This window comes from Pezoporus flaviventris, unplaced genomic scaffold (assembly GCF_033815535.1).
Source record: "Pezoporus flaviventris isolate CSIRO_AGI_PZ_B2104156 unplaced genomic scaffold, CSIRO_AGI_Pfla_v1 ptg000031l, whole genome shotgun sequence".
NCBI classification, from domain to species: Eukaryota; Metazoa; Chordata; class Aves; order Psittaciformes; family Psittacidae; genus Pezoporus; species Pezoporus flaviventris.
In genome coordinates, this window is record NW_026892579.1 from 52,574,126 (window position 1) to 52,598,398 (window position 24,273).

Sequence of the window (24,273 nt, forward strand, 5' to 3'; positions counted from 1 at the left end):
ATACCAGTGCAGGCAGACTGAAATAGAGCTGAGTGTCTTGCTCATTGGATGATCTCTCAACATCCTACCACTTCCTATAGATTGAGCTTTGGCAAAATGTCTGCAGCAGCCCAAGTAACTTCTATCAGTTAAAATCACGGTAAGTCCCATGCTTTATTACCTGGTAGTGATGTGCCGTTAGCTGGAGTTGGCACATGAGTAATGGAGACTGGTTAAAAATGCTGACAGAGAACTACTATATGGAAAAAGTCAGAACCAGGTCAGCAAGAGATGACGCAGTTGGAGTACCAAAATGCCTACAGCTTTCTGCTGACGGGCTGCGAAGATATTCCGGTCCCACTTCCAGCAGCGTCGTTCTCCCTTGGACCATTTACCAACTCAGCTAAATCCTTGCCCCAGGAAACAACCTGTTTTTCATTTACTTGGCCTTATGCCAACTTCATGCTCACCTCCACAAGCTGCTTCTGTTTTGTATATGCTCCCGCAGAAGCATTTAATGATATAATCACCTGGATTCTTTTGGCCTAAAAACTATTTTATTTCCTGCTGCAAGTTCTCTTGTAACTCCTGGCATCATGAGCTAAGAGGTCTTCCTTCCTTGACTTTGCTGTGCTCAGTTGGAAAAGAACAATTCCAAATCAACACAATGTTGCCATGAGGTCACCTAATTAGTGTCTTTGTTTCTCTGGGCAAATTTTGATGACTAACAGTTAATAATGATTGTAATAGAAGACCAAAGAGAGTAGGACCCCTCTTTCACTCTGTCTCAGCTCTTACCAGTTTGAGATTCAACAGATAAAGCTTGGTCTTTCTTATTTTGGAGAGTTTGAGTGCAAATTCCTGCTTATTTTATGATATCATTATGGGGGGCAGGGGAGAATTGCTGCAAAACCCTCTTCAACACAAAGGTTTCCATTCCAGCCCTGCTCCCTATCTCAGTTTCATGTCAGTTTGCTAAATCTGAGCAGCAGTGGCTTGGCATCCAGGTTGCTCGGCAACCTGAGTAGAACCCAGCATAAAGGGAAGTTTGAGATTGCATTTGTATAGCAAACTGTCAGATAACCATGCTCATCATTGACAGTTTATCAAAGCAAGCTGGCCAGACAACAGACGCTTGTAAAAGATGATAGATTCATCTGTCTGGCAAGCCTTAAAACATGAGGGAGGCCAGTAGTACAGATTTCAGAAGTCTGAAATAAAAGCAAACCCCCAAAAACATAGGGGTAGGTTAGAGAGAAGATAAACAATCTCTATTCATTTGCGGGAACAGGGAACCTTGATCATGATACAAACATATTATGCTTACCAAGAATGCAGATAAAACAGAAACTTGACAGTTTGGACTGGTAAAACCACTAAAACTCATCCATAGATAACTATGCACAGAGAACAGTATTTTTTCAGTCCGCAACCCCCAAAGAACAACAAACTTAATTTTAATTTTAATCTTCTGTTACAGTTCCAGAAAAAGGTGGAAAACCTGAGCTAGTTTTCTGAGGAAATAAATAAATAAATAGAAGGAAAAGTTAGAAAGAAAGCGGGAATGAATTTATCTGAAGAGCTGAGGACTTGAAGCTGTTACTGCTATCCAGCTCTGGAAGTACGGAGAATAATTAGCAAAGATGGAAAATGTTTTTGCGAGTAGCAAAAGCAGAAAGCACAGTTTGTTTCTAGTGCTGAGCCTGGCTGGCATCTTCTCAGCTCCTGAAAACCAGCATCAGCACACAGTCACATCCCCATCAACAGCCCTGAGTCTGACAAGCAGTGTCAGGCAATCACAAACATTGTGAGCAGGTTTTTTTCTTGTCACCAACCTGTAACAGTGCTGTAGAAGATGCAGACTTGGACCACTCACCTAGGTTCTTATTAAGAACAGCATTAAAAATCGTAACACAGAGCAAAGAAGAGGAAGAAGGGGAGGGAGACAGAAGAAGGAGATGAAGGCAAGTCTCACAGTTTACCCTGTGATGGTGACATGGGAACAGGCTTCTGGTCTGGTCTGTCAGGCTGGTCCCAGGACAGCCAGAACTCACAGCTGACATGGAAACTCATCCCATCATCTGTACCCATCATGTTGGCATCAAACCACCAATCCCCACAGGACTGACCTCCAAATCATTCATCCCCTTAAAGCTGTGTCTGTTAGGTCTAGCTCTCAACCATCCATGTTGACTTCTGTGTTTTCAACCCATTGTCCTCTGTCTTACCAAACACAAATAGTTCTTAAGTTGATTCAACCTTTTAGGTTGAAACCTTTGCATTCTTTACATTATTTCTGTGCACTTTCAAAAGCAATGTTTTTGTAGAACAGGCTGACCTGGTCTGTCATCCCTTTGAACACCCCCAGGAGCATCTGCCTATTGCCAAGGGTCCAAAGAAGCCTGGCTCACATCTTCAGGCCAATAAATACATATACAGGTCACAGCACAGGTCTGGGAGTAAGCATCTGCCTAGGTTGGCATCACTGCTGTGCCTCTCAGCCCATACTGAGGCAGGGCTCTCTTTAGTGTGCTCCCTTCAACTTCCCATGGGAGCTGCTACACAACAGGATCCCTGCTTCAGACACAGCCAAGGAGAGGAATGAGCAAGGGGACAGAGAAAGGAGGTTAGTGAGAGGCAAGCAGAAGTGTAAAGGGATGGGAAAGACCACAAGGCTCATATACTAACCTGTGACTGTCGTTTGCTCAGCCCAGAAAGTTATAAGAAGACACTGTGGAACTGCTACTAAACCTGCAGCTATGTCTTCTCCTGGTGAAAGAACTGAGCCCCTGAAGACTACTCTAAATACTTTTCAGAGCCAGAGATAGCCAGCTGGGCATCCAGGAGCTGGACCTGTTGCTAGAAGGGGAACAAAACCAAGAAAAGCCTTTAGCAAAGGCTGTTCCTCAGCTGTGAACTGTATTTGCTCTTGGTGGCGATATGACTGTGCTGTTTACAAGAAACAGGCTCTTTTGCCATGTTCTTAGATTGCTGGAAATGAAAGCCAACCACCCACTTCATCGCAAAAGAGAGCACCTAAAAAATAACCATCCTCATATTTACAACCAACTGCACTCTAAGAATGGTACCATTGGAAGGAAATAACTCTAGCTGCTTTTTCTATTTAGAAACAATCCCTATGCCTTCCTGAGAGGTGTGTGGTTTGCAGTTGGTAGTGCCAGCTGCAGAACCTCATGACCCATGCTGAGACTTCCTTTATTATCTACCTTTGCATTTTCTTGATTAGCCACTTCATAATTCATCCGGTTAGGGTAAGCTGATGGGTGGTTAAGATCAGCAGTACAAAAGCATGCGCTCATTTAGCTGCCACAAACCCAATGCTAATCATGACTGAAGAGAGGAAAGTAGGCTTGTTTTCTGCCCACAAAACAAGTGAGGACACCCCCACGGGCTAGGCTTATCGAGATGGAGAGAAATAGGTCAGGAGTAAGAACCGGTGTGTGCAGGGTGCGATTTCCTGGTCAGTGGTTACTGTAAAGGAGAGCTGGTGTTAAGCAAGAGTGAGCAGAAGACGCCTCCATGGGTTTGCGCTCCACCACATGAAGGGCTTGGTGGTCATAACGAAAGAGCCGCTGCCACAAATGAGTACAAATGCTTGTAACTGAATGAGATGGTTTCCCCACCTAGTTACCCACGGCTTGTTGAACTGGCACCCAGTGACTCCGGGGCAGGGAATACACCACACTTGACAAACAAGCACCAACTCATCCAACCTATTTGAAGGAGAAAACCCAGGGTCTAACTGTACCAGATGGATCTAATTCAAAGTGTCGTCTATGCAGCTAAAATACAATACAAGAATGGTTGCACACACATTTATCCTTCTTTAAAAGGAAATACAGACTTAAAAACTCCACCAGCAGAACCCAAAGTCAGAGGTCTCTGGCTCAGTTCTGGGTGAAAGATGAGTAATGTCAAAAAAAGCAGCACTGCAGCAATCTGATAAAATAATAAACAGTGTGTTTATGTGGGCTGTGCTCCTCGTGCAGCTAAGGGAGAGAAAAGGCACCTCAGCTCAGCAGGCAACCCTGCCCTGGAGGTGCAATTCCTTGATGTTCCCTTTAACAGGAGGGATCCTTATCCACCACTTCCTGCACAACACCTAGTATTTGGCTGGTTAAAAACCAGTGAGATGAAGCCATCATTACACATTTCCCTGCATTCCTGCTCAGCCAACCATCCAGCTGGTGGAGGAGAACATTGCTTATAAGGATGACATCTTGTCTGGAACAGGGTAGGACAGGCCTTTCCCAGTTCCTGTGAAGCAGGATAGACTCCCATCCCAAATTTCGGCTGCAGACCTGCAATGTGATGTCTGCCATCCCCAAGGTGTAGAGAACCTGGCTGTATTACCAACTCCCCCAGTGCTGCCTGTACAACCTCATCTCACTTTCAGCCCCTTTTTAAATCTTTTTATCTGTTTGGATTGCAAGTTCTCTTCCACTCCCTCTTACTCATATCACTGCACTGGAAAAAGCCTGCTCTTTCCTGAAATCTCTCAGTGTTACTGCCACACAAACCCATTCTCTATGTATGCTTTCATTTTGAGCTGCCATAAAACAACATTCTTTTAAATAAAACACAATTTTTATTCAGTGGATAAGTTACTGAATAAATACAGATAAACAGTTGGTTTTTTTGATACTCTGGGCACATACAAAGCCATAAATACAATCATAAATAGAAAATATAAATAGAAATATAAACATACATTAGTTCTTTCCTGTTTTAACACTCAATACAAGTGGACTCAATTTTCTCCCAGAATATTCTGAGTTAAGTCAGCCACTGCTTCCCATGGAGCAGCAGTGACACAAACCCAGAATGCAATGAAAATCTGAAAATCAGGCCAGTTTACACTAGTAATATGCTAGTGAGCAAGGATGGCCAGAGAACGAAAAGGAGCTAGGAGATGAGGAAGGGAGAGAGAAGGTGCAGAAGAAGGATTTTTGTAGCAGTGATGGTTTGCAGGTATGCATTAGGGCAACTTACTTCCAAGGACAACATTTCCACCATCTTTCTCCCTCCATCACAAGTTACCAGTGCTTCCTGTTCTAAAATCCATAACAGCAAGAATCACTACTTTCAGAATGCAGTCTGCTCAGATTTGGAAAGGAGATGTCATGTTAAATGCTTGGGATGCAAGCTGGGTTACTGTGGGATTTCTCCAGAGGGATATTCATAGGAAATACTTCTTCTTCCCAGTGTTGCCTTCCTCCTCCTAGGACTGGTGGTGGATGACTGGAGCAACACACGTGCAGCCCACAGTGATGACTTTCTTCTCCAGCCGGTAGGTGTATTGGCAGCCCTGCTGCTCCCGCTGGAGGACAAGGATCTCCTGTTGGATGGGGACGGAGTTGAGGCTGTGGTCCTCCTGCCCCAGTGGGTTCACACAGCTGGAGAGGCGGCACTTGGCATCAGCAATCACCTGGGGGAAGCGGTTGGGGTCCTCATCAAGCCTGGGGATAGGGACACAGAAGTGTTTTATGCACTTGCACAACATGGTTTCGCAGGATCTTCTTGCTTATCTCCATGAAAGCACCATATTATTTACCTGTGTAGCCTCACTATGAGACACAACCAAAGAATACCCCTACCCTCAGATTGTATATTAGGAAAAAATTCTTCACTGAAAGGATTGTCAAGCATTGGAAGAAGCTGCCCAGGGAAGTGGTGGAGTCACCATCCCCAGAGGTATTTAAAAGACATGTAGATGGGGTGCTTAGGGACATGGGTTAGCAGTGGACTTGGCAGTGCTGGGTTAAAATTGGACTTGGTGACATTAAAAGCCATTTCCAAGCCAAACAATTCTATGATTTACAAAGATTGACAAGATGATTAGAACCCACTCCAATTTACACTACATGCAGTTCCTCCTGGAGAAATCTCACCCAACATCAAAATGTAAGCACACATCATGAAGCATATGTAACCTTCACAGGATTCAAGGCATTTGTTGAAAACCAGCCACCATGCACCACAAAGAAACATCTGTGAAGCGGTTCCTGCAATTTAGATAACAACTTACCTGTAATCCCAAGGAGAGAGAGACCGGTTCCTGACATCATGGACCAACCTAAAGGCATGATCTGAATTGCTGATACGAACGTCAACTTTCACCGTGGTAGGAAACTTGAGATTCTTTTGGTTCAGGCAATCTTCACTAAGCCTCACAGAGCCACCGTTCTTGCTGGGTCGGGGATGAGCTACCCTCCCGTGGGGTGAGCTCCCCACCGTGAGTGCTAGAACCAGCACCAAAAACAGTGATCTGATCTGGGAGAGAAGGGTGTTGTTAGCTCTGTCCAGCCAAGAAAGAAAGAGCACAAAGAGCAAAGTCTTTACTAGACTGAACCATCAATAGACCGTCTTATATTTGGGTGAGATGGGCCAGCATAAGCAAATAGCAAATGATGCTAATGATACTCATCACAAGAGATGCTAAATTCTGATTCAAATTCTAGTTCATAGTTGGCTCTTCACCAAGAAGAGCTTCTCTCCAATGAGTTATGAAAGGTCCACCTCTGTAGTCAAACAGCAATGATCTTATGATCTACAAGGTGGAATAACAACTCAGCTGACCTAAGCTTACAAACCTAATAAGCCATATGCTTTCTCAGAAAATGAAAGGTTGACCACCTAGCAAAAGCTTTTCAGAAAATCACAGCAGTTGGCAGTGCTGCAAATATTACCCAGGTTGAAATTTAAGTAGACAGACATTCACTTTACAGTGAAATTTCAGCAATTTTGATAGCATATTGTCTGAGAAAAGGACTGTCTCTCGCAATCCCACATCAGCAGTGCTGCCCTTACGGATAATTATGGATAGTCAATTGCCTTCTTTGTCACTCAAGAACCAACCCATTTGCAAAAGCTCAGGACACAGGGCTGTATGAGGCAGATTTAGCATCCCATTCATCTCCCACTAAGACCAAAAGTGTTGTTTGTAGATAGCATCCTGGGATCCGCATTCTGCTTTTTCTCTTGCAGCAAATGAATCTTAGCAGTCACAGAAAATGCAAGTACTCACCACTGCAGCATAGCTGGCAAAAGCCATGGCACTTTTTCTGCTGTTTAGGTGTATGCACGCAGTGACAGGGTACAAGAGCTCTTCTCCAAGACCTCTTCCACTCTCTTGTGTCTCAAAGCCAGCTGTGGTCTCTTTTTTATAGTGAAGCTCAACCAGTACCATCCTTTCCATTGCAGCATACAGCTGCCTTACCTGACCCGAGGTTAGGAGCTGATATTTCATTTTCTACCCCACTTCCTTCCGTCTAGCTCCAGAAAGGGAGGGCAGATGCTGTGTCATCAGAATCCCAAATTAGTCAATACAGTTTATAGAGGCAGAAAAAGAGATAATGGAAGAAAATGAGGGGAAAAAAAGTTCAGGCAGCCTTTTTTTTTCCCCTTCTCCCCCTCTCTTTCAAATATTAATGTCCTCTCACCACAAACACATCAGTGGATGCATCTTTACGTGCCCCACACAAACCAAACAGCAGAGATCAGCAAGCTGCAAACAAGGGTTTCAAAACGAGGACAGGGCATGGAACTTCATGGTTTAACCTCCCTTTGCTTCAACTGCACAATCCACACACACCTCAACTCGAGGATCCCTGTGTCCTTCCATGACCTGCCAAGGGAATAATAGATGCCCAGGGGAATTCTTCCCAGTGTATCTCAGGGCACCAGGAGCTGGGATGCCTTCCTCACTCATTGCTGAAATCCCATGGAGACACATTCTAGAGAGCTCTTTGAAAAACTCATGCACACCCTACAAGGGTCTTGAGGGCACTAATTGGCCTTACTAGCCTTGACCAGTATCACCATGGATTTCCCTGCACAGCCTTTTACAAGAAGTGCCTTACCAGTTCAGTTTTGGGCCCTCAGTCCCTGCCTGAGCTATGCTGTAGGAGGGCTGGTTTCCTGCCCCTTCTCTGGCTTTATCTACTGTGTGGACCTTGGAGCAGCATTTCTCCTGGGTGAACTCCTCAGGCATATGTGGTATACCTTTTCCCATGATCAGACTGTACCGCAATTTGCTTACGTCTTCTCTGAATGCCAGAGGGGTGGAGAGAATGTAAAGTATTTTTAAACAGCTTTTTTCTTATTCTCACAGTGGCTGTAGATGATGACAATGGCACAGTAATGTTATGTCTCTCCAGTAGCTGGACTAGACCTCCCAGTATCGCCAGTAGTGAACTTGCAGACTCTCTGGTCTCTCCAGCCTCCTGCCCAGACTTACGGCTGCTCCAATACCTGGAGTTAGGCCAGCTTGATGTCTTTCCAAGTCAACATACAAAGGCAAACAATATGCACATACTGGACCCCCAGCTGCTGGCCATTAGACCTTGCAACACTTACATTTAGGATAGAGAGTAAAATTACACTTAAAAAAAAAAAAGAGAAGAAAAGGCTTTAATAGGAAGACAGCACAGGCTGGGGTGATCAGGCACAGAGCTCAGTCAGACGAGCATACTGACCACAACCCCACTTACATGTAATCAGCCCTTATCATCCCTCCTCTCATTTTCCAGTTTGCTCCTCACTGATCCGCCCTGATGCTTTTCTTTCCCTAACTTTGCCCTTTCCCTTAAACATCCCATAGTAAGTCTTGCACAGTCCTAAAACGCTCTTGCCAGTGCACCACCACAAGTCTAATAGTCCTGTAGCCATCGAGGTGATCTGGGGAAAGCTTCCCCCATTGACTTGTCTAGATTGACAGTCTTCCTTGGACAGCTCCAAAAGAGCTGGGGCAGGGGATCCGTCGGCACTGTGTTATTTTGGTTCCTCCACCTGGTACTGCTCCTGTATTCCTTTGTGTTCATGGAAAATGATGGGTTTTAATTGAACATGCTAATAATTTCCATTTTACCATTAGGGGACAGAGGCATGAAAATAAAAGGAAAAGGAGAAGTGCATGTGCCCAGAGGCACCAGCACCTTTCTTTAGAAGTAAAAGCTATTGTTATTGCAGAAAAAGACCACGTAGCCAGTTTATCATAGACTCACAGAATGGTTTGGGTTTGAAAGGACCTTAAGACCATCTTGTTCCAACCCCCTGTCATGGGCAGGGACACCGCACGATAGACCATGTCACCTAAGATTATCTCCAACCTGGCCTTGAACACCACCAGGGATGGAGCATTCACAACTTCTTTGGGCAACCCATTCCAGTGCCTCACCACCCCCACAGCAAAGAACTTCCTTACATCTAACCTGAACTTCCCCTGTTTAAGTTTAAACCCATCACCTCTTGTCCTACCGCTACAGTCCCTGATGAAGAGTCTTTGTCCAGTGCCCTTATAGGCCTCTTTCAGATATTGATCAGCTTCTCTGTGGAGAAAAGCCTCATGAGAAGCCTCTCCCAAAGCCATGTAGCCAAGCTAGAAAAGGAGGACTGAAAAGTAAGACTCTTCACGCACATTCACCTTCAGTCCTCCAGAAAATCAGGAGCCTCTTACAAATTCATGTCATTTTCAAATAAGAAGGGACTAACCCAGTCCCTGCTCTATCACCTTGCTTGAATAGTACCTGCAGAAACCTCCACTGACTGATGCTTTATGGCACTGCAGGATGTTGTCATGATGTTGTGGTCTGATTCAGCTGATGGTTCAGAGACCAGCAACTCATGTCACATAAACTTTTCATGCTTCAGGTTACCAAGTTCATCTGAGGTAACATCAATTTTGTGACACGTGTTCCTATTCTGACAAATGCGTCTACTAAGACACAGGCAGTGGAAGACTACAAGAGGGTAGAAATACCAGAAACCCACTTCTGTACCGCAGAAACTGACCCCCCTTTTTTCCCCTGAGCAATCGCGGTGAAAGGAAAAGGGCATTGCCATGAAAATGGGTTGGATTTTTCAGGTACAGTGTTAAGCGGAAACTGTTACATGTGATGAAGCAATGACATTACCACACCAAACAGCGGGTTATTAGCCCTGACCACCACTTTCCACTCACACCTTCTATCTTCAGTAGTTTATAACTTCAGCGAGGATTCCCTCTTCGACCTGAAATTTCCTATGGCTTAATTTGTGTTGAAGTTCTCTGAAAATCTGAACTAAAAGAGGTCACCTGCACCACCTCCAAGGAAACATAGAACTACAACTCCTGAGCAGACAGAAACCAGAAGTACTCAAATGTCTTTGAACACACATGTACGAACACCAGGCACAGAGCTGTGACCTGCATTTCACTGACTCTGCTACTGAGCAAAGCAAACCCTGTTTCTCAGCTGCATCTGTGCAAATAAATATTCATAGCTGGTACTCATGTTTCAATGACATGATCATTTTCTGCTCTGGAAGCAGGTGCCCAGCCATGCAGGAAGGACTAGGGAGAATAGATATGTCTGGAATCCTAATAAATTAATAGGATATACCTGGAAGTAATGCTTCTGTAGCACCCTCTGGCCCACCACCACCCAGTCGCATGGATAGAGTCCATGGGTGTCTATGTAGCAGCAAGCTGCTATGAGAATAGGCAGCATTTTAGGGGTAGGTGTCTCAGTCAGCTCAACTGAAAAACAGCAGAGGACCTTCTGTAGCCTGCACCAGCAAAGGAGATAATGGGGGTGAAATCGCAACCTCTGAGATCTCCAGACACTGGGGCCAAATAAACATTTGGCTGAGCTAAAGCACAAAGCAGGACTCCAATCTCCAGCAGCTTACTCCTGTCAGCCCTAGCTATACCCCTTCATGATGTGTGACACTGTAAAATCACCTACCTTCTGATTTAGAGAGCTGACTGTACATATCCATGCTTATTGCTGCAAGGTTTGCTGATGGCACTTTTTATCACATCAAGACTCAAGACCAAGCTGTTGATCACAGTCAAGAGATGTGAGCTGGAAACACTAAATTTTCAGAGTAAACATGGCTACAATGGGCAAAACCTCATTTTTGGCTGCCATCTTAGCTCAGCTTCACACTTTTGCCAGAGCTGCGGGTTGAGAGGGAAGCAGGGATTAGGTGATGCTGATGGTCCTGGCACAGGGATTTTACCCATAGCCCCTGCAGTCTGGGTGCTCACCCAACCCTCAGCAGGCAGATAAACAGGACATTTAATTTATAGCATCAATAGGCCCACAGAGAGTAGGGGGAATAAAGGAGTTGAGAACTATAATACTAAGGTGCAGTGTGCTAAATAAAGCACATCTCTGCCATCCATCTCTTCCATTCACATCTCTGTGCATGGCCAAGTCCTGGTGGCACAACAGATGAGCTGGGCAAAGGGTGATGCACAAGGGCAGGCACACTGTATAGGGTCACACAACCCAAACAAGGGCTGGGGCAGAACTGTGTCTCCTCACTTCCATGCAGCAGGGATGAAACCAGGTAAACTATTAGGGGCACATGGTTTGAGAGGAGGCAACAGGAAACATAGAATCATAGAATAGTTACGGTTGGAAAGGACCTTAAGATCATCAAGTTCCAACCGCCCTGCTGTGGGCAGGGACACCTCACACTAAACCATGCCACCCAAGGTTCTGTCCAACCTGGCCTTGAACACCACCAGGGATGGAGAATTCACAGCCTCCCTGGGCAACCCATTCCAGTGCCTCACCACCCTCACAGGAAAGAATTTCTTCCTTATACTCAATCTAAACTTCCCCTGTTTAAGTTTTAACCCGTTACCCCTTGTCCTGTCACTACAGTCTCTATAGAGTCCCTCCCCAGCATCCCTATAGGCCCCCTTCAGATACTGGAAGGCTGCTATGAGGTCTCCACACAGCCTTCTCTTCTCCAGGCTGAACATACTAGAACAAACACTTAGCTTGCCAATATTGGATTCCCCAAATCATTATTTTTATTATGTGCGATTTTTAATCTCAAAAGGAGCATGATGTCCCTCAAGAGAGGTTGCACACTCACTATTTCCCAGTGGGAGTTGAAACTTATCACAGAATCATAGAATGATTACAACCCCCCTCCCGCGGCAGGGACAGCTGCCACTAGACCAGGTTGTCCTGACTTCTTAGAAAAAACCTGCAAAATAGGTGAGAGCATAAAGGGACTGTTTACATGGGCCTGTAGGGACAGGACAAGGGGGCTTTAAACAGACAGAGGGGAGACTGAGATGAGCTATAAGGAAGAAGTTCTTCCCTGTAAGGGTGCTGAGGCGCTGGCACAGGGTGCCCAGAGAAGCTGTGGCTGCCCCATCCCTGGCAGTGTTCAAGGCCAGGGTGGATGGGGCTTGGAGCAACCTGGTCTGGTAGAAGGTGTCCCTGCCCATGGCAGGGGGTTGGAGCTGGATGAGCTTTAAGGCCCCTTTCAACATAAACCGGTCTGTAATTCTATATACTGAGCTGGCTACCGGCTCACAGGAAACGTTCAGGGCTACAATCCTGCCCCATAGCATGGCAAAATAAACCAGATTTCCCTGCCCTAGAGCTCCTCCTGGTGTCTTACCATGGGAAATACAACGTTAGCAGAGCCCCAGCTGTAAGGACAGGGAAAACAGATGAGATGGCTCCAAAAACTATCAAATACCTTCCACTCCCTGCTGTGACCTGTGAGAGGAACAGCCTCCGAAAGACAGAGAAAGGTGAGGAGAGAGGAAGGAGATTACAGTGTCCTCCCTCCTACAGCAAGGCAATGTCAGAGCTGCAGCTATTACCAGGGAGCTTCTTATAAGCACCCAGGCACCTTTCCAGAAGAAAAAGGTTGGTTCCTTTGCTCATGAATGAGTTCATAAGAAAACACCACCCACACCTTGGAGAAGGCACCTGGGTACATTCAGCACATTGCTCCTGCCCAGGGGCTCTGCAGCATGGAGCCCGCACAGTGGTGGCCATGCAGGAGCAGAGCCTGCTGGCTCAGCTTCCTGCCCAGTCCCACAAAGCTCAGACCAGAGCTGCATAATAAAACCACTGACCCAGAACAACTCTGACCTTGTGTGCTCAACTCACCTTCACCAGCCTTGGCAGTTTTATGAGCCATGCACTGGCTGTAGGCCTGAGGTCACTGTATTAGTTCAATGAGCTCTTTAGAAAGCTGTAAACAAGTAAAATCCCCTCCAAGCCTGAAAAATGTGATGTCACAGCTACGTTGGATGAAGGGAGGTCAGAGATCGGGCTTTTGTAATTCAGAGAAGACAAATAAAGGTTCCCCCCATGCCTTGTGCAAGATGCTACCAAGTCTTCCTTAGGCACCAGAACACGTAGCTGCAGTGGGAGAGGCAGGAGCTGCCCATGTCTATTACCCATCCACTTGAAGGGAACTTCTGCAAGTGCCTGGTCCAACAAGTCAAAGGCACTATGGTGGATGTGCCAACATGGCCCTTGAGCCCAAAGGGGCAGGCAGCTTGCTGAAGGCATTCCACAGCAGCCCAGGTCCCCGGAAGACTATAGTTACATCCCTAGAAGTGGGAACAATTTAAATCAAAGTAAGCAGCAAGTCATGGGACAAACCCTAGACACTTTAATTATTCAAATCAGTTATTTAAGTCATCCAGAAATAAAAGCACATGAACAGTGCAGATGCCCAGAGATGGGCAGTGACAACAGCAAACAGCCTGTGCAGTTTGGGGATCTCCTCCAAAGCTTGACCTCAAACTCACCAGGATAAGAAAATAAAAGAAGCAATAAAAAGGCAATTGAAAGATAACCCCATACCTTCAGCAGCTCTGGCCCCATAAGCAGCCAACACTGGTCTGTGTGTTCAGCTTTTCCTAAAACCCACCCCAGCCATGGGAACCTGTTGGTTTCTAGGAACAGCCTTTTCTCAAGCAGCAGTCACCTATGTGTTCCCAGAGAGCAAGACAGTTCAAATCCCCCAAGGGGAAGGGAAAGTTTTTCGTATTCAGTAGTTTGTGGTTACATTCCACAGGATGAAGATTTGCAGCAGCTCAGCCATAAGGACATACAGGAGATGCAGGACCCAGGTCCCATAGCTTTGGCCTTTCTTTACTACAGGTTTCCATTGGTGGTGGTCATAGGGGCACAATCCCAGGCTGGAAGCCAAAGCCATCTACCAGGAATATGGCCCATGGGCAGCTCTGAGCATTCCAGGTCCTTCCCACCCACTTGGAGCCAAAACTCTCAGTAGGGCTGTGAAACAGCAGGTCAGATTATACTTGACCCCTCCAATGCCAGAAATCACCCTCCACAAGATGGATAGAGCGGGGGAAGAGGCTGGTCACAGCCAACGGGGCAGGCATCAGGCATCTCTGCTTGTGAGACAAGCATGTCTGGGCTATACAGCTGGGGAAAAAAGAGTAAAAAAAAAGGGAAAAATAAAAGCTTCACTACTAATAGCGGAGCTCTCATACTGCTTCTTACCACCACTGGTACTCAATGTTGGATTCCTAAATCCATTTTTTTATTCAAAGGCTGGAACTATTACCACCAAAGATAAACACAATACATTAAAAACACTGATACTTTGCACCTAAGTTTTTCCTCTTGGTTCCTTGCAGAAACAAACCTCTTCCCAAATAAGCCGATCTGAAGACAGCAACAGTAAGAGAGCTTCCAGAGCTCCTGGCTTCTTTTGGCGCCAGCAATGATGGAGTACTGTAAAGTGCACAGACTTGAGCTCCCCAAAGTTCAGCTCAGCCAGAGGAAGCATTCAGGAGTTAAAGGCAAGCACAAAGAGTCTCCAGACTGACAGTCCACAAGAATTTGGGTTCTTCCACCCAGATGCTCAGATTAAGAAGATAATGTCATCAGACACCATGATCTGGTTGTCATCTTGCATGTGGGCCAATGCCACCTTCACCTCATCCTGCGAGAAGGGCTCAGGGTTGTCACGGTTGATGGACTCCATCATGCTCTTCAGACCCACGGACTGAGCATGGGAAGCCTTGAAAACCTCCAGGAGACGAGCCTTGAATGCCTTCAACCTGGTCAGGGAAGGCAGAGAGTAATAACCCTTCAAGACACACTCACACAAGTCCTTCCCCTTCATTCCCTCAGGGATGCCTCAGCCCTTCCTGATTCCGGAAGCAGCACCCAGCAGGAAAGCCAAGAACAGAGCCAGAAGCACCCAGAACAGATGCATCCCCATCACTGGGCAACAGCTTGGACCCACCAGGTGGGGTGGAACATGCAGAGACAGGTACCTCCTCCAACCCCTACTCACCTCGGCTCAGCCAGCTCCGGCTTCTTGGCTTCGCCAGCGGCTGAGGCTTCGGGTGTCTTTGGAGTGTGTGCCTGAACTGGAGTAGAAGGAAGAGTTACCTTCAACCTGCCTGGAGTCCAAGCACCCAGAGAGCAAAAGCACTTGGCCTTGGGGTGGGCAATGCTGAACTCCCTCCCAACATTGCTCCTTCTGCAGCAGTTTGGAAGTGGACATCAAATTAACCAGCAATACCAACTCCCCTGTCTCACATGGCCATGGATGGTTTGAAACAAAGACTCATCTTCATCTGTGGAGCTGGACGGTGTCGCACCACGGACCATGAATGGCCCCAGGATGTGCAGACCAGCAGGGTAGAAGTCAGCAGCACCCTCAAGACCCAGGTGCCACTTGAGAAACCCCAAGGACTCACCTTCTGGCATCTCCTCCTCAGCGTCACTGAAATCGTATGGGTCATAGGAGTCCCCCTCGTCCCCTGTGCGTGCCTTCTTTCTCCTGGGTAGGGGAAGAAGATGTCTCCCCTGCACTGGTACTGGGGATCACCCCAACCCAGATGCAGGCCTGGCACTTGGCCTTGCTGAACTTCATGAGATTTCCATAGGTATTAAATAGTACTGGTCCCAGCACAGACCCCTGAGGGACATCATTCATTCCTGATGTCCACTGACTGCAACCCATTGGACATGGCTATCCAGCCAGTTCCTTATAAATACGGATGCCCCTCTGTTACAAACTGGGGTTGATCCACTAGACAGTGGAGTACTTCCCCGAGGCCAGCACTGCCTGCTGCAACTTCAGAAGAGGCTGGCGCCCCTTACATGACACCCCTTCCCTTGCTCTGGCTCCTACCTCCTTGTCCTGCGCTCCTCCTTGGGCTGTGACTCCTCATCCTCCTTCTCAGTCTCAGAGTCGTCCTCTGCCTGTTTTTTGCGCTTCTTCTCCTTCTCCAGCACCTGTGTGGCACAGACAGGATGGACTCAGCCCCCTTTTCCACTCAAGCTGCTTGTAGTGGACCAACCCCTAAGATCACACTATGGTGGCCTCATGCCAGACTATCACCAGGAAAGGACCTCATCAGCAGCCCACCAAACCCACTCTTTACAGTGACAATTTCAGGACCCCAAAGAGCCAAGGGACACCTTCCCCCCACCTTTTTGAAGTAGGCGAACTGCACCAGCTCCAAAGCTGCCTCAGCATCCTGCAGATCAACAGTCTTGTTCATCCTGGCCTTGGCATGGGCCGTGGAGAGGCGGATAAGGGTCTCCAGGGTACGAGCTGTGACAGGGGAGGTCTGGGGAGAGACAGAGAGAGGTGTCTCTTCAGGGCTGACCCCACCTCAGCATCCCACTTTACTGAGATGCATCACGTCCAAGATGGAAAACACCTGTAATGAGAGAGGGAAGCCTGTGCCTCTGTTTCTCTCCTCCGGGTCTGAGCAGGAGCTGCTCTCAGGACTCACCATGGCGATGTCTGGGTTCATCTGGTCCTGGCTGCGCAGGCGGGAGTACTCCTCTGCTATATAGTTCGCTGACTCCTCGGTCAAGACAGGCTTAATCATCTTTGCTACGTGGATGTACTTCCTCATGAACTCCATGCTGACAATCTTCTCCCTGCAGGGAATGACCTCCGCAGTGAGGACGGGCAAAGGGTGTTTGCGGAAGTGGGCTTCCCACTGTTTACCCTTCACAGGCATCTAGGTGTGCAAGGAATTAGCTCCAGATGTTCCCCACCTGCGTGGCATGAGATCAAACCTAGAGCAGGGCTCCCTTGATATCCTGCCCGTGTACCTCACCATGGGCCATCTGAAGCATCTCTGGCACCAGCTACAAGCCACTGCCTGGATACCTAAGCCAAGCACATCAATTCACAGTGCCGGAAGCCACCAAAGCACTTTAGGGGATGCGGGATAAAGGACTCACTTGCGGCGGTGGGGCCCATGAAGGAGCTCATTGTATTTCTCGTACACTTGGAGCTCCTGTTCTTCCTCCTGCGCAAAGTCGGGGTCCTCTGTAGCCAGGATCTCCACAGCACTGCCTAAGGGCATGGCTGGAGAGGGGAAAGTCACAGAGAATGGGCTTTTATCCTCTGAAGCAGCTTCCAAGAGCCACCAAAAGCAGTGCTCAATAAACTAGGGATGTTGAACTGAGCTGCCACCAAGGGGTGACACCAAGGTGTCCTTCAGCAAGGAAGGACAGAACTGAGCAGCAAGGAGATTGCAGTTACACGCAACTCACCATCCCCGTCCTGCTCGTTGGGTTTGCGGTAGCGGTGCATCCGCAAGACATGGTCCGAGATCTCCCTGTCCTGCTCAGAGTCCATCTGGTCTAGCACAATGAAGAGTAGGTCAAAGCGGGAGAGCAAGGAGTCCTGCAGGCCGATGTTCTCCATAGGTGTCTTGTACTGGTCATACTGCAATAGGACAGTATGAAGTGTTACAGGAGACCTTCATGGATCAGTCTTGACTGTCTGCAAGGCTGGGAGGAGCTCCTCAGACCAGGCCTTAAAGGATGGATGTCCAGGCAGTTGGACACCACACTAAACCCAGCCTGCTGCAGCAGTAAGACCTCTTTTCCCCATCCTTGAAGGAATGTATTTCTTGTGATCCCAGATCAGATACCAAGACTAGGGCTCATCACCAGGATGAGGGTCCACTTGGCTGCCCTGAGACACACAGGCAGAATTGAACTGGGGTGACAAACCTCACAAGCCACTCTCTCCTCCAGGAGAGCCGTGAGCTCAAACCAGAGATCAAACCAACCACATCTTCACTGCCTCCATGGATCCCAGTCCCAGCAAGGACCAAATCACTGGTCTTGGCTGAAACTTCTGGCTTTTACCAACTGTCTCCTCCACCAAGATGGCTCCCAGCATCTTTCCCCATGGAGGGGACCAGCAAACGCCAGCACTCACCCGCCCGTAGACAGGGTTGGCTGCCGCCAGGACACTGCAGCGGGAGTTGAGGCGGGCATGGATGCCAGCCTTGGTGATGGTGACGCGGCCCTGCTCCATCACCTCATGGATGGCTGTGCGGTCAATATCGGACATCTTGTCGAACTCATCAATGCATACCACCCCTCGGTCAGCCAGCACCATGGCCCCTGCTTCCAGGCGCCGTTCACCTGGGGTGGAGGAGGAGAATGAGAAGGTCATCACCATTCAGCAGCCCCACACATGTCCTGCCCTGCTGTCCCCTCCACCACAGCTCTAACCCTGTGACCAGCCCAAGTCTCAAAGAGCAGCAGCACCTTTCAGGTCTGCCTGTTTCCTACCCAACTTGACAGCAGGAGGAGAACACTTAGGATGAACAGTAAACACATGAGGAAGAAGATGATGATCCAGGCTGTTGCTAGCCCTCACAGGGGGTGCTCCAAGTAGGAGCAGAGAAGACCACCACTTAACAGAGGTAGAAAAAGTACCCCCAAACATGATGAACATTGCCACAAAGCTTCTGGATGGAGTAAGTCCTTTCGTAGCATTGCTACAGAACAGCCGCCATGGATCTCAGAGTTCTTCCCAGGTGTTAACAATCATCCCTCTGACAGCTCCCACCAGGAAACAGCCCATTCCTCACCGGTTTCTTGGTCTGTGGTGACAGCAGCAGTCAGGCCAACGCCAGAGGAGCCTCTGCCGGTGGTGGCGATGGCACGGGGCGCGGTGCAGAGCACGTACCGCAGCAGCTGAGACTTGGCAACAGAAGGGTCACCTGAAATGGAGACATTCATGTATAATAACCACACATTGCCCAGATACTGTGTCCAGCCTGGGGCTGGTGGGGAGGGAAGGGGGCAGAAGGCAGTTTGTTCAGTCTTCAGAAAACAAGGTGATCACATGATCTTCTTGCCTTCTCAATAACCCAGTGGCAGGAAACAGAAGATGGTGCTAGAGTTGAAAGGTGCATGGTGATAGGACCAGGGACACTGGGGACAATTTGGAACACAGGAAATCTCAATTGGATGGTAGAAGAAAAAGAGATCTCCTTGATGGTGGTCAAACACTGGGTCACACACTGGCCCACAGAAGACAGGGGATCCCATCCCTGGAGATGTTCAAAATCAACTGGGCGAGTCCCAAAGCAATCTGACCTACCAGTGACACCAGCTCTGCCCTGTGCATGTGAGACCTCCAGAGGTTCCATCTAACTTCAATTACTCTGTGAAACTCCCCCCCACCACCATCTGAGGGTGCCTCTGCCTCGCCCTTCCAGACCTATCAGCAAGATGTTGATGTCTCCTCGGATGCGGCTCCCGTTCTCCAGGACCTTTTCCACCCCTCCGAGCAGCATGCAGAGAAGGGCCTTCTTGATGTACTCGTGCCCATGGATGCTGGGAGCCAGAGATTTCGCCAGTTGGTTAAAGATATCCTAAAGGTAAAAAAGGCAAAGCATGACCCATCACATGGACTGTAGCAAATAAGAACAATGAGCAATACTCCACAAGTTCATTTCAGCACAAAAATGGTGCTTATTCCTAATCTTAGAACCATGTGGATGAAAATTACTTAGAAAGCAGAAGACCACTGGCCAGAGTCTTGTTTCAATGGGGCTCTGAAGCTCTAGACCATCCTGACTGTCACAGTCACCCAAACAAGCACTGGAAGCAGCAACCCCTGTGAAAGCAAGGCTCTCTCCTCTCCATGCTACAAAGCAAAGGTCTCAGCATAGGGCCAGGCTGGAGCAGACCTCCTTATCTCATTCCAGTTTGGGGTTTGAAGAGGAAAGAGGGAGGTGTTTCTTCAACAGAGGAAATTCCCTGGCAACAAGCTGACGGGGTCAGGACACGCACAACACGAACAGATCTCTGTCTCAACAGCTATGCACAGCAGTGCTGCCAGCAGGCAGCAAGGATACTGTTAACAGCACAGAAGCAACAACAAAACAAGTCCAGGACCTGATCAAACCCTAAGCAGAAATTACAAAGAAAGTGAGTGGAAAATCCAGCAACATTGCTAACAGGGTTGAAGAGTTACTTACAACCCAGTAAGGCATCTCCTTAGCCACATGCCAGGCCTTAAAGCTGCTCCTAACTGAAACCTCATGCTCCAATAGAAGCCTGCCTTCCAGATGTAAGGCTTAAATACCTTGGAGTGACTCTTGCTGAATCTCTTGATCTTGGCCACATCAGCAGCAGAGTAGAGAGGCCGGACGTCTTTGTTCATCTGCTTCAGGTGGCAGGCAATGAGGATAGTCCTGGAGAAGAGACACAGCCATGATCAGGTCCGCAAACACCACAGAGCCTATGGGTCACAGCAACAACACAGCAGAAACTTCCACAGGGTCATCATTTACTCTAGGAAGTCCTGGAGAAGGCTGGAAAGCTTCCAAGAGCTGTAGCCCACTGCACCAGCCCATCAATGGAGCATCCAACCTCCTCTTTGTACAGCTGGAGCTCACAGCTACACTGATGCTAGGAAGCAAACCACTGCCAAGTGATTTAAGACAATGTCTGGCCCAGCTCTGTGATGGCCACCCACTTGTGCTAGATCTCAGCTTCCAGGGATGTGACCCACCTAGAAAGGGTGGGAGGGCTGAAGCCAAGACAGACGAAGACTCACCTGAAAGTCCCTGATGTGTAACCCCCTTTCTTTCCTGGCAGGCAGCGGTACGTCCCCACCACCTGGATGCGGTCTCCAGCCTTCACCTTGTCTACCAGGTCATCATCCAGAACAACATCCACTGAGCGTGGTAGCTGACCTGCTGGTGCCTTCTCAGGCATCTCCTGGATGGTGATAGTCTGATGGTCTTTGTAGACCGAGAGGCCAAACTCGGTCTCCAGGGGGTTATTCTCTTCATCCTAGAGGAGGAGGAATCCAAATAAAGAGACTAGGACCAGTTTTCAGGAACACATCCAACAGTGCAGACAAAGCTCAGGTCAACCTTCCTCCATTCCCAAATACATGTCAAATCCTCCACCCAAGGTGTATACACCCTCCAGGACAGCACAGGCATGCCCAGGCTGACCTGTGTCCCAAGAACAAGTCTGGCTGACAACCCCCCAAGAAGCCACACTACAGCAGAACCATGATCATAAGTAACACTGAACTAGGGGGTCTGGTGGCCTTGTGTCCAATGGAGATTTTCTTCACCTGTTCCTAGTAGCTATCTGGGACTTTCACGCATTTGACATTGCTGGCAGAGGGAGAAGAGATGCACAAGGATTTGAGCCCTGGGCTCAGAGCTGATGCATTCTCTCTCAGAGAAGCTGATGCTCTGCACAAGGCTACTTCACCTCACCTTCGTAGGGTAGACAGAACTGGATGGGAAAGCATCCAGGGAGGTCAAATCCGTGTATCGGCGCTCAATAGTCTTCTTGGTAGCTGGGCAATAATGGACACTCCGGACGATCTTTGGACGAACCAGAGAGCCTGAGGTTGGGAGAATGAGGAGTTAGGGGCAGGGATACCCCAGCCCTCTGTCAGCAGACAGTCCCCAACACTAAACTGCCAACCACGGCCAGCATCTGCTTGAGCACCACCCCAACACTCAAGACCTCCTGCCAAGCCCCCTGTTCCCTTCACTCAGGTTGCCAGGATGCACCCCAGCTCTTAGTGGCCTCCAGGCCCTCCACAGCGAACACCAAGACCCAGAACCCCCAAAGCCCCTGGGTCTCCCCTGGTCTCACATTTGGTCACGATGCCCTCCACACAGACAATGCAGCTAAGGAAACAGGCTGTCAGCGTCCGCGGCGACACGTGCTTGGAGCCGAAGCTGCCCTCCAGCCCAATGTAGAAGTCCTCGAACTGCTTGGCATAGGTGGCATCAACAGAGGCAACAAAATCCTTTAAGGCACGCTGGAAAGCGACCAGCTCCCCAAAGGCACTGTTCAAGAGCCTGGAAGAGGGAGGCAATGATGCAGACTGATCAGCCTGTTCTGCTGTCCTCCTTAACGCTTATCCCATGCCTCCAGGTGCTCCAAAAGTTTAAAGGAGCATGAGGTGAAAAAACCCAAAGCCCATTATAGCTCTGTGTCAGATCTGCTGCCACCAACAGCCAGGAGCTGAACAAAGCCAACCACATATGAAAAATCTCACATGTTCCCAAGCAGATTGGCAAGCCTGCTCCAAAATATCCCCAAGCATCCTAACAAAGGAGATGACTAATATCATACAATCAACCCCCAGTTACTGCAAAAGATGAGTACCGAGTCATGGGTTTGCAAGCTTGGAAGGGAAGGGGGAAAAGAGCAGGTCCACCTTTTACGTGAGACCTGGCACACAGGGCAGCGTTTGGCCCTTCCTTGACACAAGCGACCTGCAAGACCATGGCTCGATCTCTGAAAGTGTGCCTAGGGCAGGGTACTGAAGGGAAGCCCGGGGCCCCACACCAACCGGTTGGCCCTCTTCTCGTTCTTCCGCCGCAGGTCATTGATGTTGACAAGGAGGCGGTACTGGTTGTCGCTGATCATTTCCCGGACCTTGCTAGAGTAAATGCCTTGGTCTTCCTGCAAGAGGGGTGGCGAGAAAACACCCCAAAAAACAACACACTTTGCATCACCGCTCAGAGACATCCCCCAGGAGCCGATTCCTGCGGAGCGCGATTCGCCTTAGCCCCACGGAACAAACCGGGGGGAGCAGGGGGGCGGGGGGAAGGACCATAGGGCCCAGATGCTCCCCAGCCCCGGGGAACAGCGGGGACTTCCAGCGCAGCCCCTCTCCCGGGCTCACCTCATCATCCAGGAAATCGAGGTAGTCGCGCTGCGCCTCCCGCAGCTCCGCGTCCTCCAGCACGCCCGCCGCCGCCATGCTGCCGACCGCTCCGGGACGCTGCGGGTGCCGCGGAGATCTGGCCGCTGCTGTGAGGGGGAAAACCGAGAGAAGCCGGGGGAAGCCGGACCGGCCCCAGCAGCGACCCCGATCCCGTTAACGTGACCCGATTCCCCCGGGCAACCGCCGCGCTCCCGGTTGGCGCCAAACACAGGACTCTTTCCCGCCACAGAGCTGGAGTTCCTCCTCCCTCCCGCCCAGCAGAGCTTCTCATTGGCCTTCGCAACCCAGAGTCACCCAATGGGGCAGCGATAGAGCTGGCGGGAGTGACGGGCAAGAGCTCCAGCCTATCAGTGCGTGGGGGGCGGGGTGAGGGGAGGTAGGGGGGTGGATCCGAACTTCCGTGCGCTGGCGCTGGCAGGGGCCGGTATAGGGACCGGGACCGGGATCGGGATCGGGACCGGGATCGGGATCGGGATCGGGATCGGGATCGGGATCGGGACCGGGACCGGGACCGGGACCGGGACCGGGACCGGGACCGGGATCGGGACCGGGATCGGGATCGGAATCGGAATCGGAGCTGTGGGCTCCGAGGGGCCGGGCCGGTTCCCAGCTCCGACCCTTGGAAGTCACCAGCCGGGTGAAAGTACCATTTCGTTAAAAAACAACAACAACGAATGTAAAAACATCCTTACCCCCCCCCCCCCCCCCCGCCTTTTTAATTTTCCTATTATATTTTCCTATTTACACTCTAGGTGCTTGTCGGGAAGTGCTTGGAATACTGTGTTCAGGTTTGGTCCCGCTGGAGAAAGAAGATATGGCCATGCCACATCTCCAGAGGGTCCAGAGAAGGGCCACAAACATGATCCAAGTACTGGGCAGCCATGTGAGGAAAGGCTGAGAGAGCTGGGCTTGTTCAGCCTGGAGAAGAGAAGGCTCAGGGGAGACCTTATCCCCATGTGCCGCTATTTAAAGGGTGACTACAAGGAAGATGGAGACTCCCTTTTTACCAGGAGCTACATGGAAAAGAAGAGGAGTGATGGGCACAAGTTAATTCTGGAGAGATTCCAACTGGAAAATTTTTCACAACGCGAACAATCAGCTGCTGGAATAATCTCCTCAGGGAAGTGGTGGACTGCCCAACATTGGACACTGTTAAGATTTGGCTGGACAGGGTACTGGGCCGTCCAGTTGAGGTCATGCTTTGCCTTGAGAAGTTGGACCAGGTGATCCTTGAGGTCCCTTCCAACCTGGGATTCTATGATTGATTCTATATTGCATTTGGGGAGCCCCTTTCTGTGTGTTTTCACCCCAAAGAATACAGGCTGGGTGTCACTTTTCTCTTTTATGTGATCCAGTGCAAGTCCAGGAATTTGGAGCTGAAGATACAAAAGCAGCAGGTCCTGTGGTGTTTGCAATAAAAAGGAGGATTTGGGATGTGTCTTCGGAGAGGTGTTGCAGGCCTAAATCAAAGGAAAGCAGAGACAGCAATGG

At 49.1% G+C, this 24,273-nt stretch overlaps 2 protein-coding genes across 2 annotated transcripts; both read right to left on the reverse strand.

Moving 5' to 3' along the window:
* Positions 1-4,619: 4,619 nt before the first annotated feature.
* LOC133273479 (interleukin-17F-like) lies at positions 4,620-10,999 on the reverse strand. The gene is made up of 4 exons (XM_061461824.1): positions 10,728-10,999; positions 7,220-7,297; positions 6,029-6,273; positions 4,620-5,459 (listed from the first exon to the last, which is right to left on the reverse strand). The coding sequence occupies exons 2-4, from the start codon at positions 7,247-7,249 to the stop codon at positions 5,222-5,224; spliced, it is 513 nt and encodes a 170-aa protein (XP_061317808.1). The 5' UTR covers positions 7,250-7,297; positions 10,728-10,999; the 3' UTR covers positions 4,620-5,221.
* A 3,299-nt stretch (positions 11,000-14,298) lies between these two features.
* On the reverse strand, positions 14,299-23,037 carry MCM3 (minichromosome maintenance complex component 3). The gene is made up of 17 exons (XM_061461037.1): positions 22,741-23,037; positions 22,405-22,517; positions 21,699-21,907; positions 21,311-21,441; positions 20,632-20,870; positions 20,158-20,266; positions 19,288-19,441; positions 18,653-18,784; positions 17,992-18,200; positions 17,316-17,490; positions 17,001-17,127; positions 16,541-16,691; positions 16,232-16,372; positions 15,931-16,034; positions 15,494-15,576; positions 15,085-15,160; positions 14,299-14,845 (listed from the first exon to the last, which is right to left on the reverse strand). Exons 1-17 carry the CDS (start codon positions 22,816-22,818, stop codon positions 14,647-14,649), a joined length of 2,430 nt encoding a protein of 809 aa, XP_061317021.1. The 5' UTR covers positions 22,819-23,037; the 3' UTR covers positions 14,299-14,646.
* Between the last annotated feature and the right edge of the window lie 1,236 nt (positions 23,038-24,273).

Excerpts from the sequence above, each read along its gene's own strand:
- LOC133273479 (XM_061461824.1), bottom strand. The coding sequence starts at position 7,249 with ATGAAATATCAGCTCCTAACCTCGGGTCAG. Across the intron at positions 6,274-7,219 it reads AGCTCCTAACCTCGGGTCAG|ATCAGATCACTGTTTTTGGT; the intron begins GTAAGGCAGCTG and ends CTTCTCTCCCAG. Across the intron at positions 5,460-6,028 it reads CTCTCTCCTTGGGATTACAG|GCTTGATGAGGACCCCAACC; the intron begins GTAAGTTGTTAT and ends CCCTATCCCCAG.
- MCM3 (XM_061461037.1), bottom strand. The coding sequence starts at position 22,818 with ATGGCGGCGGCGGGCGTGCTGGAGGACGCGGAGCTGCGGGAGGCGCAG. Across the intron at positions 18,785-19,287 it reads CATCAACATCTTGCTGATAG|GTGACCCTTCTGTTGCCAAG; the intron begins GTCTGGAAGGGC and ends TCTCCATTTCAG. Across the intron at positions 16,035-16,231 it reads AGTTCGCCTACTTCAAAAAG|GTGCTGGAGAAGGAGAAGAA; the intron begins GTGGGGGGAAGG and ends TGTGCCACACAG.